The sequence below is a fragment of the Camelus bactrianus genome, chromosome 5 (genome assembly GCF_048773025.1).
Source record: "Camelus bactrianus isolate YW-2024 breed Bactrian camel chromosome 5, ASM4877302v1, whole genome shotgun sequence".
NCBI classification, from domain to species: domain Eukaryota; kingdom Metazoa; phylum Chordata; class Mammalia; order Artiodactyla; family Camelidae; genus Camelus; species Camelus bactrianus.
The window spans coordinates 74,147,092-74,160,894 of record NC_133543.1 but is presented as its reverse complement, the minus strand read 5'-3'; the positions used below and the strand labels follow the sequence as shown (position 1 = coordinate 74,160,894).

At 39.4% G+C, this 13,803-nt stretch overlaps 1 protein-coding gene across 7 annotated transcripts in view; it reads left to right on the top strand.

Annotated features, from left to right (window-relative positions):
• Positions 1-13,803, top strand: part of ADAM23 (ADAM metallopeptidase domain 23) — a 157,221-nt gene that overhangs the window by 108,950 nt on the left and 34,468 nt on the right. For all 7 annotated transcript variants that reach the window (XM_074364107.1, XM_045520504.2, XM_045520505.2 and 4 more), the window contains exons 12-18: positions 859-943; positions 1,717-1,807; positions 4,055-4,103; positions 6,332-6,431; positions 9,114-9,185; positions 9,812-9,901; positions 11,081-11,161. In XM_074364107.1, the coding sequence (XP_074220208.1) occupies positions 859-943; positions 1,717-1,807; positions 4,055-4,103; positions 6,332-6,431; positions 9,114-9,185; positions 9,812-9,901; positions 11,081-11,161 (568 nt within the window). The remainder of the gene's footprint in view (positions 1-858; positions 944-1,716; positions 1,808-4,054; positions 4,104-6,331; positions 6,432-9,113; positions 9,186-9,811; positions 9,902-11,080; positions 11,162-13,803) is intronic.

Genomic DNA, 13,803 nt, shown 5'->3' with positions numbered 1-13,803 from the left:
GTTAGCTTCTTTAAAGCAGATTTCCTGAAACCTTGCACACAGCAATTTCACCAACAAATCATTTGCTAGATCTTAGTCACAGTGGCCACACTGAACTGCAAGAGAGGCTAGGAAAGGTAGTTTTTGAAATTAAAAAAAAATTTTTTTATTGAAGTATAGTTGATTTACAATGTTGTTTTAATTTCTGGTGTAGAGCATAGTGATTCAGTTATACATATACATGTTCCTTTCCATATTCTTTTTTACTATGGGTTAGTACAAGATATTTAATATAGTTCCCAGTGCTACACAGTAGGACCTTGGAAAGAGAGTCTTTTGAAATGAACTATTGAATAAAATTGATGTTCCATCACTAAGGAAGCGAGGTGCCTTGCTTACTTCTGATATCAGACGTTGTTCCCTTCCCCACTCGTGGCTCAGCTGTTTTCAGACAGTTCTAGTTCTCTAAGGCTCCATCCTGGAACCAAACCCACCAAAGTCCTCCTTCCTTTCTTCTCACCCGTTACTCTTTACTTTTCTCTCAGTCTTTAATCAGCAATTTACAATCATCAATCTTTTGTCTAACTGCTAGATATTCTCTACTAGAAAAAAAGTCAAGGGCTGTGGACTGTTTATCTTTGTGTCCAATTCCTGTATGCGATGCTTAGTTAGGTGCTCAATTGATGCTCATTCAACTATTTAACGGAAGTCTAAACGTATGTGTGATAATCTACATTTAGAGGTATTTAAAATACAGTTTTTGGTTTCTTGAAGGAGGGTTGGTTTGGGATTTTCATTGTAGGAGAGTAGACATACCTGGGGAGAGTTGAACTGTAATGGTCACTCCATTGGTTTCCTAACAGCACTTATTTTTTTAAGGCGTGTGACATTCTACTATAAGAGAAGCAGCCTGAGTTACTTTGGAGGTGTCTGTTCTCGCACAAGGGGAGTTGGTGTGAATGAGGTAAATGTTACCAATTTTCCTAAAGTAGAGCTTTATCTGTGCATCTGATCTCTTTCTTCCCTGTGGCCTAGTTTACATCCCTTCTCAGGCCTGTTTAGAATGATAATGACACTGAGAATATAGTGTGAATGGTTTGTATTAGTAAATAGAACCCAAAGTGGTCTTTGATGTTAGAAAAGAGGTATTGTTTCATTTCACAATGACAGCCTTTCATATTTATCAGGCCAACGCAAGCCAAAGAATGACCTGGAGAATTTTTGGCATCTGTAGATAAGTTTTCATAAACTTGTTAATTCTTTCTCTATAACTTTTTTTTTTTAAGTTATTATGCTCTTCTGCCCATGTTAGGTTTAACACACCCAAAAAGTCAAACCAACTCAATCTAAATCTGAAGCTTGGTCAATAGCTGACTATATTAGACCAGGTCATCCCAATAGCCATCCTTCAGTGGAGACCTCTCTTGACAGATTTGTAGTAAGTTGAATTTATTCTTGGTTTGGTATGAGTTGAAATGGGGCACAGCCTTTTATGACTTGTATTTTATGTTTCCACGTGAGAACGCCAAGTCCTGAGAGATGCCACGTAGTAAGAGAGGCTTTCTGCTTCTTGGGCCCCGTTGCAAGGAAGAAGTGATCAGGAGCATGTGCCATCTTTGGATGCTGTGAGGCTCTACTTAGGGAACTGAGATGTTATGTGGTAATGATTGAGAAATAATAACTAGCTTTGTGCCCTCTCTCAAATGTTTCCCACACACTTTCAACTCTGAAAAACAGTATGGTCTTCCAATGGCAGTGGCACAAGTATTATCGCAGAGCCTGGCTCAAAACCTGGGAATCCAATGGGAACCTTCTAGCAGAAAGCCAAGTATGTACACTGACCTTCTTACTTTCATGTGCCATTCTGTCTGTATAATGCATGTCCAGTCAATAAATAAATATTTTTCATTCCTAAGTCGTAATAGTTTAACTGTAGTGTATCTCCTTCCTCTAAACAAGTGATAAAATGAGCAATTTAAAGTAATTCTTAATCTGTGTGAGTTATAGAAATGTCCCTTTCAAAATCCTTAAACTCATACTCAGTTTCTCAGGGCACGGTCAGCTCTTTCTCACACTGCAGGATGTCGGGTTGGGCGGAGGTGAATACGTTCTAACCAGTTGAGTGTAGATATAAGATGTCAATGAGGCTCCATCACAAGTACTGTTGGAAAAGAAAATAGCTTAGGTCTACAGTCAAAAGGAGCTCAAACTCTCATTAAACTTACCCACCTGGTACCATCAGAGGCCAGTCATAGAGGATAACACTCCTCTACTGGGCAGGCAGGGCCAAGAGGGAATAGAAACAGTCACAGGTCCCATCCAGTATGAAAACACAGCCACTGAGTGCTAGAGGTCACTCTTCTCGTTAACCAGAAGAGAGGCAGATGGAAAGACAGGGCTGAAGTCCCAGTGCAGAGTGTCAGAAAGGCCCACAGTAATTTTAGGGGGTCCATAAAAGTTTTTAACTTCTTTTAAAATCAGTATAAAATTCAAGCTGGATTATATTCCTCTTTATACCAACACGGAAGTAAAATATAATTTCTAATACATTTTTGTGGCAGAAGGCAAAATGCCTAAGACACACATAATGTGATCCTGTGGAAAGAAGACTGAGGCGTTCTCTCAGGCTAGTCTCTTACCTGGGAATTGAGTAGAAGTCCACTCCCCTTTCTGAAAATATCAGATGCCAGGAGTAAAGGTCTCCCCTCTCCCCAGTCTCCTCAAAGAAGAAAAGGACAAAAATCCACCTTAATATTATCCCATATTTTAATACTTCTTTGACCACTATCAAATAATTGTCATTAATGCTCAGTATTATGGGAACTTGAAACAAAATATACATCCAGGGTCTTTGGGTTCCCTTTAAGGGCATAGTAAGCCATCACTTTATGGGTCCATTGAGTTTGGTGTCATTTCGCAGATCTCCACAAACTTTCATATATTAATACCTTGCTCAGAGTATTTGCTTTCCCAGGGAAACATGTAATACACATTAAAGGAGGCGATTCAGGTTTCGTTGGCTGGCATCTACGCTTGAAAACCAGAAAGAAGTAGGACCGGGTTTATGGCCTTGTTTGAAAACCCTGGAGCTGGAAAGAGGCCAGTGGTGGGGTCAGCTGAGAGATGTTACTGAGTTGATGATGTACTAGGGTAGGAGGTAGGGTTCATTACTAAAGCTTGACATAGTTCCTTCCTTCCTAAAATTATTTATTCCTTTGTGAATCATTTGTTTAGGTAGATTTGTTCTGAACTTTGAATTTTGAAAAATCTATTTGGAAGTCTTTCTTTAAAAATATCTTTGTCTATCATAGAAAAGAGAATAGGAAAAAATAAAGGAAAAGGACAGCCCATCACAATATCCAATATGTCCATCTATGCTATCTACATTAAGTTTATGATTGTTATTTAATTTAGATGGTTTTACACTTCTATTTTAGATTGCTGTCTTTTACTGAACCTTTAGTCAAGTCTCTGGCTGATCCTTGCTTTGACTCTATCAAATCAAATTCTCTTCTTTAATGTCCAGTGTGCTCTGTTAGCAGGACTTCAATGAGGACTCATTGCATTTGCGCAGGAGAGCTTTGCAGTTTCCCAAAGAGCACACAGGCTGCCATCTCATGTGAGCTCCAGAACCACTCTGGGAGATAGGCAGAGAGATGCATTCCCATTTTAGAGGTGGAAACACCAAGACCCAAGAAATGCTAAGTCACTTGCCTGTGAAACTCTCTCATCAGGTAGAACTTGGGCTAAACTCAGGCTTTCGGATTTCTAGACCAGGGTACTTTTTATTAAACACTGAAACTAGGAACTTAATTGAGTTCTCTGAGTTGTAAAAATGAATACAACCGTATTTCTTGCAGCTGTTATCTTAGGAACCAAGCTACACTGTTGGAAAGGATTAAAAAAATGTTGATTTAAAAGAAATAGATTTTGTTTGGTGAGACTCCTCATTCTGTACTTATTTGACATGAAATTGGTGATAAGGAATTATTTCAAGAGCTGCCATGCAAATTAAAGATGTGACTTTTGTTGTTTCCCTTCTCTTCTGTTGCTTTTTGTTGTTTCACTGGACTAGAATGTGACTGCACAGAATCCTGGGGTGGCTGCGTCATGGAGGAAACGGGGTAAATTTTCATTGTCCATGCATTTGATATAAACCTTGTACTGAAACTGCTGCGTATAATTATATACACAGTCTCTCTGGTACTGGTCTTTTAGGCTAAGCACTTAGTATAAATTCGATAATTCAGTATTTGATATGTTTAAAAATGAAAAGGCTAATTTACTTTATATTTTAATTTTTTATTCAAAGTTGGTGATAGGAGTAAAATAAAGTAACCACTTCTACTTCTCTCAACCCTTAAAGGAAACACATGATTAAATGCTTCTAAGTTTAGTGGAGGCATGAATTTTTTAGTACACTTAGGATAAAAGCTGGTGATCTGTCAGTGAAAACCAATTTAGTCATCAATTTACATTTTAAGGAACTCATAAATAGACATGTTTACTGTAATAAAAATGGTACTATACTGCTTATAATCAATAAAGCTTTTTTTAAAAAAATTAAGACAGATTTATTGTGTCTAAATTAGGTAGTCTTCTACTGATAGGCATTTGAGCATTTCCCCACCTAACTCCCCTCTCCTATTGTGGATACTTTGGAAACTAGAGCAGCTGCCCCCTGGGTTGGCGCTGCATCTGTGAACCAAGGCCTGGAAACACTGCCTTCTTTCCCAGGGACCCCTGCCCCACGGGAGCCGCTGCCCCAAGGCCCCCTAAGCTAGAGCCCACGCCTAGTAGACGGAAGAGGTTTCCTCACTCACGTGTCTCTTCTACTTCCTTTGACCAAGCCAGACATCTGCTCAGCACATCACCATTTCTGGTCACGCCCCGATCCTATGAGCCCCAGTTGCGGAGGCCCTGACCTACTTACACACAGTCCCTTCCTTTTTCTTTTTCTCACACCAGGAGCCCAGCTCATGGGAACAGGAGGAGTGTGAGCACGAGGGCTCGAAGCGGGAGCCAGCCATTATGCCTGCTAGTTTAGAACACACGTTCCTAGAAGTGTGGTTTAAGCTTGAAGCTGTCCACTTTCATGCTCCCCTAACTAGGTACCATAGTTCAGCAACATTAGGGCTTAAGCAGGCTTTGTTGAGGACTCTTATAGGACAGTAACACCATTTGTAATACTGGTTCTCTCAGGAGAGGTCTTCTGTCTTCTAAACTTCCAGTTTCTAAATGAGTTTTTAGACTAACCACCCATAGGACAGAATAAAACTGTTTAAAGTTAATATATTTTTCTCAAGTATACGTTTCTGCATAGTTCTTGTAAGAGATCACTACCCTCATACATCAGGAAATATAAAACGATCAGACTGCATCCTAGAATAAGTGACCTAGAACTCTCTACACTGACAAATATGTCCAAGGAATCAATGTATGATTCAGTTTAACCTTGACCACATGTATAATATTCCCCTATGTACTGGCGTAGTGATAGTAATTAATTAACTCACAGAGAGGTTGATATTATAATCCTGCTAAATCATGAATATCACCACAGTATTTGAGGTTTGAGAATAAGGAGCTGTTACCTAATGCTAATTCAGAAGGAGCCTACCCTAATTCTGACTTGGCTGTGTGTATATACGCTGAAAACATACATAGTCTAACTCAACTCTTTAGGGTTTCCTTGTTTACCTCAGTTGTGCTGCTGAAGCCTGCATTATATAATCTTTAACCAGTGGACTTCCGCTATTCCCTCCTCCAAAGTAAAATCTAGAGATCTGGTCATGATGGGGGAGTAGAAGGACTGTAAGCTCACCTCCTCTCACGAACACAGCGAAACCGCAACTGACTGCTGAACAACCATCGATAAAAAAGACTGGAGCCTACCAAGAAAGGTCCCACACCTGGAGACAACCCAGAGGGAACCAAAGTAAAATCCAGTTGATTTCCGAGCTCCTTTTATGCAGGACAGAGGCCAAAGAAAAGTGCTTGTCTTGACTGAGACAGGGCAAATAAAAGTGACCACACTTTAATACACAGCCTACACAAAGGAGTTTTGTGATGAACTTTTCAGAACCTCTTCGAAGCCTGAGCACAAAAGGGCTTGACGGCTGAGGGGGCTGTAACACGGCCCCCAAATCTGTGATTTTCCTTGAAGATCTATTTTTACAAGCTCTACCACACACACTTACTTGGCAGTTTGAACAGAAGTGCCTTGTCAAAATTTGTGTGGGATCATCTGGATCCACAGTGATCATTTTGTTCCAGTTTAAGGGATTTAATTTTCTTCGCTGATGACTGCTTTTGGTAAATCATTTATGTAATCAATTCTTTATTTCCTCAGGGTATCCCATTCCAGAAAGTTCTCAAAGTGCAGCATTTTGGAGTATAAAGACTTTTTACAGAGAGGGGGTGGAGCCTGTCTTTTCAACAGGCCGACAAAGGTTAGTAACTTAGAAAGTGCAATTGTTTCTCCAATTTTTTCTTAACAATGGAACTATGCCAAATGCCAGATACTTGTCTTGGAAAGCAGGTTTCTTTTCAATCAGATTAATATTTAGTTACAGAAGTCTTTATTGTGTTGAGAATTGAGTCCTGTTTAAATGAATGACAAGACCATCATTTCACTGTTCTGAAGCTCTGGTGTTTCGGTGCTAGCTGCACCCCACCTCAGCTCTCCCCTCCAGAAAAACACGATCCTTCAGTTAAAATAGCTTTGAAATGTTTGTGTTAGTGTTTTCACCCTGCTGCTAAGAGGTAATAGTTTAGATTAAGCTATATAACTTTAGCCCATTTCTCTGACAAAAATTCTGTTTCCCCTTGGCATTCTCTCTAGAGGTGTAATAACTTCTCGGCCTTTCCTTCTCTCTTATTTCTCTCTCTCTCTTTCTTTTTTTTCCTTTCTCTCTCTTTCTCTCTTTTCTAAAATCTAGCCGAGCCAGAATTCTTAAAGTCACCAGATTTATATCTTTTGGATAAGTGACTGTGGACGTAAAGTAGCATGTTTGGAGTCCAAGTTGCTCAACAGGCAAAAAGACAGGACTAATACAAATTAGCAGATGGCATAGAGATTCTAACATTGCACATTTCATATTTCCTTTTAAGATGCTACATCATAAGTCAAATATAGTCCATTTGCTATACAGAATGTTTAATATTCTGCAAATTGAGAGAGCAGTGAAATCCTGTTAGCCTTAAAAAAAATCAGTGACTAATGTGGATAACTGACAGAATAATTTATTGCTATCCCCATAATTAAATGATACTGCTAAATTAGGAATGATACTTTGATGCCTGACATCTGTATAAAATCTCAGTAAGGCTGCAGAGAAAGGAACAGGAATTTTAAAGTGACCTTGCACCTTAAACTTAGTCACCTGCCTTTCATGGCATTGATCTCAATGCCTCAGAAACCTGAAAGCTTCGGAGTGTTTAAAATGGGTGCAATGAGGAATAATGAATTAATGTGAGCTGCTGGCATTTCTGAATTAATGTACATGGCTAATTTTACCTGCCTTGCAGTTTACCAGCTAATTATAAGCATCATGCTAGAAAAAACAAGACTGAGTTGTTTGGAAATATTAAAACCTCTAGTGTGTGTATAAGGATTCATCACTAGACTTCTGAAATTGCTTGTGAATAGAAAGAAAATTATTCCAATAACTTGGAAAACTAAATAAAAATAGCTGTGCATTTTCAATCTTAAAAGTTAGTGAATATGGAACTATTTCTTTTTAAACAACAAAGTAGAATGATTTTTTTAAAAGCCCCTGTCAATTCCTGTGGAACAGTTTGTATGTATGTATCAAAGAACTGACTTTTCCCCCAAATGTTTTAGTCAATGAATGTATGTACGCATGTGTTATTTTCACAGTATCCATGTGCGTCTTTTCTGTGCTCTGGGAACCTTCTTCACTGCCATGTTTTCCATCTGGTTTGTGACAGTGACCTGTCTCAGGATGGAAGAAGAGTCCTGAGAATGAAATGTAGCAGCTGGTTACACGGGAGGCCTGACGTAGAGCCCTGCTCATGGTCCAGCCTGCCCTTCCCTTTTCCATTTTCTCCTCCCTGCTGATCGAAGTATCACAGAGATGAGGACTGGTGATTTTAGTCACTGGAGTTTCCCACGGGGAAGCCCCCACCCAAGCATCCGGAAAACCTTCCTTGCTTCTGATACCAGTTTTCTTTGTCTGGAAGTGGAAGGAAGATCAGCTCTTTCTGGGGCAGACTCCGTGGAGGGCAGCCCTTCCGTGGGTGTGTGCTGCTGCTGGGAGAGGACCCTCTTTCTCCCTCTCATATACATGGCTCTGAGCTTCTGGGCGGGGATGTCCCGGTCCAGCCTCTACCTAAGTGTTATGGACATACACAGAGAAGTCTTGCCCCAGGTGATGGGAAATAGAAATATTTCTTATAAATAATCAGCTGCCTCAACAATTGTTCTGTAATGTAGTTTATTTGGCCAGCAAGTTCATAGCACCAGTAAGGTGGATTATTCTAGAAATTTGACTCTTCTATTACTCCAGGAATGACTGAGATATCTCTATACATCTCTATGTGTAAGTCTCCACATTTACTTAATATGCTTCAGACAGTGCCAATTTCTTTTCAATGAGAATGATGGGCATGGATTTCCAGCATCATTTTCCCCCTAAGTTTATTTGCATTTATTTGATGCTGTATATCACATTCAGCTGTGACTGAAGCATTTTTATCTTTTTGACAGTTTTTGTATCTTCTCAGCTGCTTAGATATAAATCAGCAAATTAGGTATCTGTGAGCCTTATTAGCAATGCATTTTAGCTCCATTAGCTAATATGAAAAGTGATCTATTCTTCTTGACAGCTTATCTCTATAAAAAGTAACTCCAATGGTAGAGGTCATCTCTGGAGCCCACCACCAGGGACTCCTCCAAGAACTATTACCCCATTTAAAATCGGTTCTTTAGAAGTGTTATTAATAAATGAACAGTGTTTCTCACACATGTATTTGTAAGAGGCCATAACAACCCATCGTAGAAGGGTATCACGTGATAGCTGATTATAGGGCTGGGTATGTAGCCTGACTGGTGTGTTGATTTTCTGTGATAAATTAAAATACTCTCACTTTATCTTTCTAATCCCTTTCAGCTGTTTGAGCCCACAGAATGTGGAAATGGATATGTAGAAGCTGGGGAGGAATGCGATTGTGGAATCCATGTGGTAGGTATAAGAGGTCTTTTCTACCTGGCAACGTTAATCAATAAATCTACCCAACTTCTGTGGATTCTAAACTGAGCAAACAAGTATGGCGTTAGTGAGAAGCCTGCAGTGTCATTCACTGTGGTCTTACTGCCTTTATTTCTGAGCTCTGTCATCAACACTTAATCCTAGCTCAGACACGGTAGAATTAATTACGTCTTTATGGCCCTGTCTGAAAAGACCTAATGGATTCTTCTAATCAACTTCCCTATCTCTTAAAAATTCATAGTTCATATTCATCCTGGACAAGTTTTATGAAATCATGAAAATTCTTTCTGTGTTGTATATTATTTTTGTCTTTGTAAAACTAGATTGAGTATTAAGACTGTAATATACCTAACTGAGGATAGGGCGCCTGCTAAAAATTAAGTTTGCGTCTTGGTAGAGAAGCCTTTTCTGAGATCATACTTTGCTGAGAAGCATAGCAGGAAGGACTCTGTCAGTGCTTAAAGTGATTAACTCTTATCCTAAAATATTTGCTTACTATTAAACCTCCTCATGTGGGTTATGCTGAGTCACACATGGAGGGACTGTTGAATGACCAGCAGATGGGTTTCCTACTTAACTCACTGAAGTGTTTTCTCCAGGAATGCTATGGACTGTGCTGTAAGAAGTGCTCGCTCTCCAACGGGGCCCACTGCAGCGACGGGCCCTGCTGTAACAATACCTCCTGCCTCGTGAGTTCTCTGGCAGTTCCGTCTTTCTTTTCATTGACATATTAGCGGAATATCGCAAGGCATACATGGATCATTTTTATAACTTGTCATGAATTTGCTTGACCCTTTGCATAGTATCCTGGCAACTTTAATCAAGAAATCGGCCCAAATTCTGTGGATTTTAACAGTGATCATTACTACGATTCACTACCAACCATTGTCAACTGAGATAAAATGCACAGCCTAAAAGCTGAGAGTTACGTTTTATTCGGTGGACATTTCTGAGGACTTAAGCCTGGGATGACAGCCTCTCAGATCACCCTGAGGGACTGCTCCGAGGTGGCAAGGTAGAAGCCAGGATACATGAGTTTTTGCAACTAAGACCAGGTAGTTGGAACATCAAAAGATAACTGTTAATTAAAGAAAACCAGATATCTCAGGTTAAGGAATTCAGTGCTTTTTTGTGTAAGGGAAGGTGCAATTCTTACGGTCTTTTTCATTATATGCCCTACTTATAACATTTTTCTTTAAAACTCACCCGAATTTATTTTAGACCCTGAGCATAAAACCTGGTGCTCATATTTTCACATTTAATTTTTAAAATCCCTTGTAAAGGCAAGAAAGGTAGATAAAGAAGTAATGTATGTATGTATATGTGTAGGTGCACAACTTGTGCATGTGTGTACACATAGCTGCTTCCATCTTTAGAGACCCAGTTATTTTCCAGACATTCTTTGGCAGCACTGAAGGGAATTCGTATGAATTAAGTGAAATCAGATTGTGTGTATTTAGCTAAAGCTAGGCTAGTATCCAAGCTAATAGGTAAATTAGTGCAGGTTGAGTGTGCATATCAGTCTTCAGAGAGAGCCTAAATGTTTATATTTTACTGATTTGCTCTTTTGCCTTAAGCCACCCCAGTGTTTCTTTTTTACGTAATTGCCATTACACTGATTTCCAAAAATAATACTCTGAGATGGTGGATTTTGAAATCTGAACATTTAATGCCTTGGTTAATGATTCACGGTTACTACAGAGAGTGGTATTTGGGCATTGTCTCTATTCTGGAACTATCTTGCTAATTCACAAAAAGAGTTTGGTGCTGGCTGTGAGAGGGTGTCATGGTTGTTGGTGACTATGAGAATGTTAACTCTTTGAAATGTTAATTCATACTAGTTCCTAATATTGAGTTTTAATTTGCAGTTTCAACCACGAGGGTATGAATGTCGGGATGCTGTGAATGGGTGTGATATCACCGAATATTGCACAGGAGACTCCGGCCAGGTATGGCACACTGAGTTCTAGGTAATACATCTGACTTACAAATACCTATTTTAAAGCTTTCAGTTTGGATTACATGTGTGAATATAATTCGGTTCCTTGTTTTTTATTTTGTTTTGCTTTGTTTTCTGGTAATTTTTAGCTCTCCACCATGCCTTTATTTTAGGAACGTGTATTGTGGTTTTTGGCACCTAAAAATCTCTTTTCTTTCAAATCTCCCTGTCATAATTAGCTCCCTTTATATCGTTTATATCCAACTAATTTCTTTTTCTTTCCTGATGCCCACACCTAAAACAGGACGCTCACACTGCTAAAACACTCATAGTACAATTTTCAGCTGTTTTAAAACCACAAGACCCTTTCTTTTAATAGAGGTTGGGATGGAAGCCCCATGTGGAGAGCTGGGAAGAGTAGCACTGCTGTGGTTGAACTGGGGTTGGGGGCAGAATTCCCCTTTCTCTGCTCTGTCCCCATCTCGTCCCACTTACGGAGCCCTGGCTTCACGGCCACATGCTTTGGTGTGATCTTCTTCACGCTAAAATGATCACGTTAAAATTAAGGTTGCCTTCTGGCATGCATTCCTTCTTGATAAGATTTTTATGTTTTTAAACATTAATATCGTGTTGTTCTAAGTCTTTATTTGTCATTCAAATGCACATTTGTGGAGCCCCTGCTCTGTGACAAGCACTGCTGTGGACGTTGGGATGGGGAGGAATCGGGATGGACAAGTCCCAGCTCTCATGGCGTGTGTGTTCTGCTGGGTGGAGAATGGCAAATATGTGAACAAAAACCCAGTGAGTACGGAAGCATGGCTTCTTCAAGAGATGGAATGAAAGCAGGGATAGCTGGGGGTCGTAGTGACGACAGTCCAGAGAGGAAGTCAGGAATCAGGCAGGTTGAGTTGGGACTTGCTGAGAATTGTCGACTTCATCCTACCTTCATTTTTATTCTGACGTTACTTCCAGAGCGTTTCCCCCATACTGTTATACTGTTTTTATAAATATCCTCTTTACAGTTGCATGAAAGTCTGTCAGGTGGATTTACTGGTCACTTCTATACCCAGTGGTGGATATTTAGATTGTTGGCAGTATTTCATTATTATAATTATGGCCATGAACATCTTTGTGCACATTTAAGAGGGTTTCTTGTTTGGGGTTAGCTCCTTAAGGATAAGTTCTCAGGAGTGGAATTACCGATTGCCAGGTATTGTGGTTTATGAGGGGCTCCCAGTAGAGTACGGTTGAGGCCAAAATATTATTCTTGTTATTGCAGATAGCCACGTTGAAAGCCGTAGCTTAGTGTGAGGGCTAAATGGGCCTCTTTATAGATCCCAGATTCAGGCTGCAGCAACAGGTTATTGACAGAATTGGGTCTGGAATACCTCTCCTTGCAGAGGTGGCCCTTGCCTTGAATGCCATGGAGGAGCAGTAGAGACGGGATGAGTTATGTGAGTGGACAAGAGAAGGAGGACAGAATGGAGCCAGGATGTCAGGTTATTCTTCTCAAGTTCATCAGCTAGTCAATCAATCAACTAACCATCTCTCTACCTGCCTGGAGAAGTGAGTACAGGAGCAGAGCGTAACTGGAGTTACCCTGAGTTCCCCTCCCTGCAAGGAAACATGAAGAGAGAAAAACAACCTAATCAACCTTTTTGAAAGTTTTTGATATATATCATCTGAAGCTCAATTCAAGTAGATATGGTGCATACAATGTGGTACAGTGAAATATGTTCAGGCTATTCTTTGGTGATTTTTATGCATATCTGTTCTTACATATAAACATGTAAATACATTTCTTTGATTTTTTAAATATTATAGGTGCAGAATGTAAGAATTGTGAATTCTTTGTTTTGTGTCAAGTGTACTGACATTGCTGATATACTGTTTCACTGAGTTATATTTTTGATTTTGTAGAATAATGCAACCATCATGTATGGTGTTGAGTCTGTATATTCAGTTTTTTTAGTATAGATTTTTCCATTTCAACCTTTAATGCCTGAATTGCCACAGACTTCGCTGGAAATAAGGTTTTTATAGTGAGGGCTCTGTATTCAACCTAATATTCTATTGTCTGAATTTTAAAAAGTTTCTTTTTATATCATGTGCCCAAGGTGGAAACTGTACTGTTTAATTCCCAGTGGCCTGTTAGATTAGCATGTTCCTTTAGTAATAATTTCCTCGTATGACCAGAATGAACCTAAAATCAGTAAATGGAGGAGAAGGAGTTAACCCCACCCCCAAACTGTTCTGCTTTGTAAGAGGCAGTGAATGTTGAATATAATTGATACTAATAATGATTAAGAAAATGGGATCTCTGAGAGTCTCTGCAACCTTGCAAATCAGTATCATTGGCCATGTTATGACTTTATCTCTTTTATTGCATAGTATGTTTTTGCTTAATTTTGATATTAGCATTTCCTGATGCCTCTGAACTGCTTTTTACTTTCACAATTTATAACAGAATAAATAATACCTGTGTAATTGAGAGAAATCCTGGGCAGACAATACTGGATGATCTAATTAAGGTATTTTTGAAAGGTGTAGGAAATATGTTTTGTTAGCACTATGAAATATGTCACCAAAATGGGAGCATAACCTAACTTAAAATGAGCACGGTTGAAGGCTATCGCACTGTGGAAGCCCACC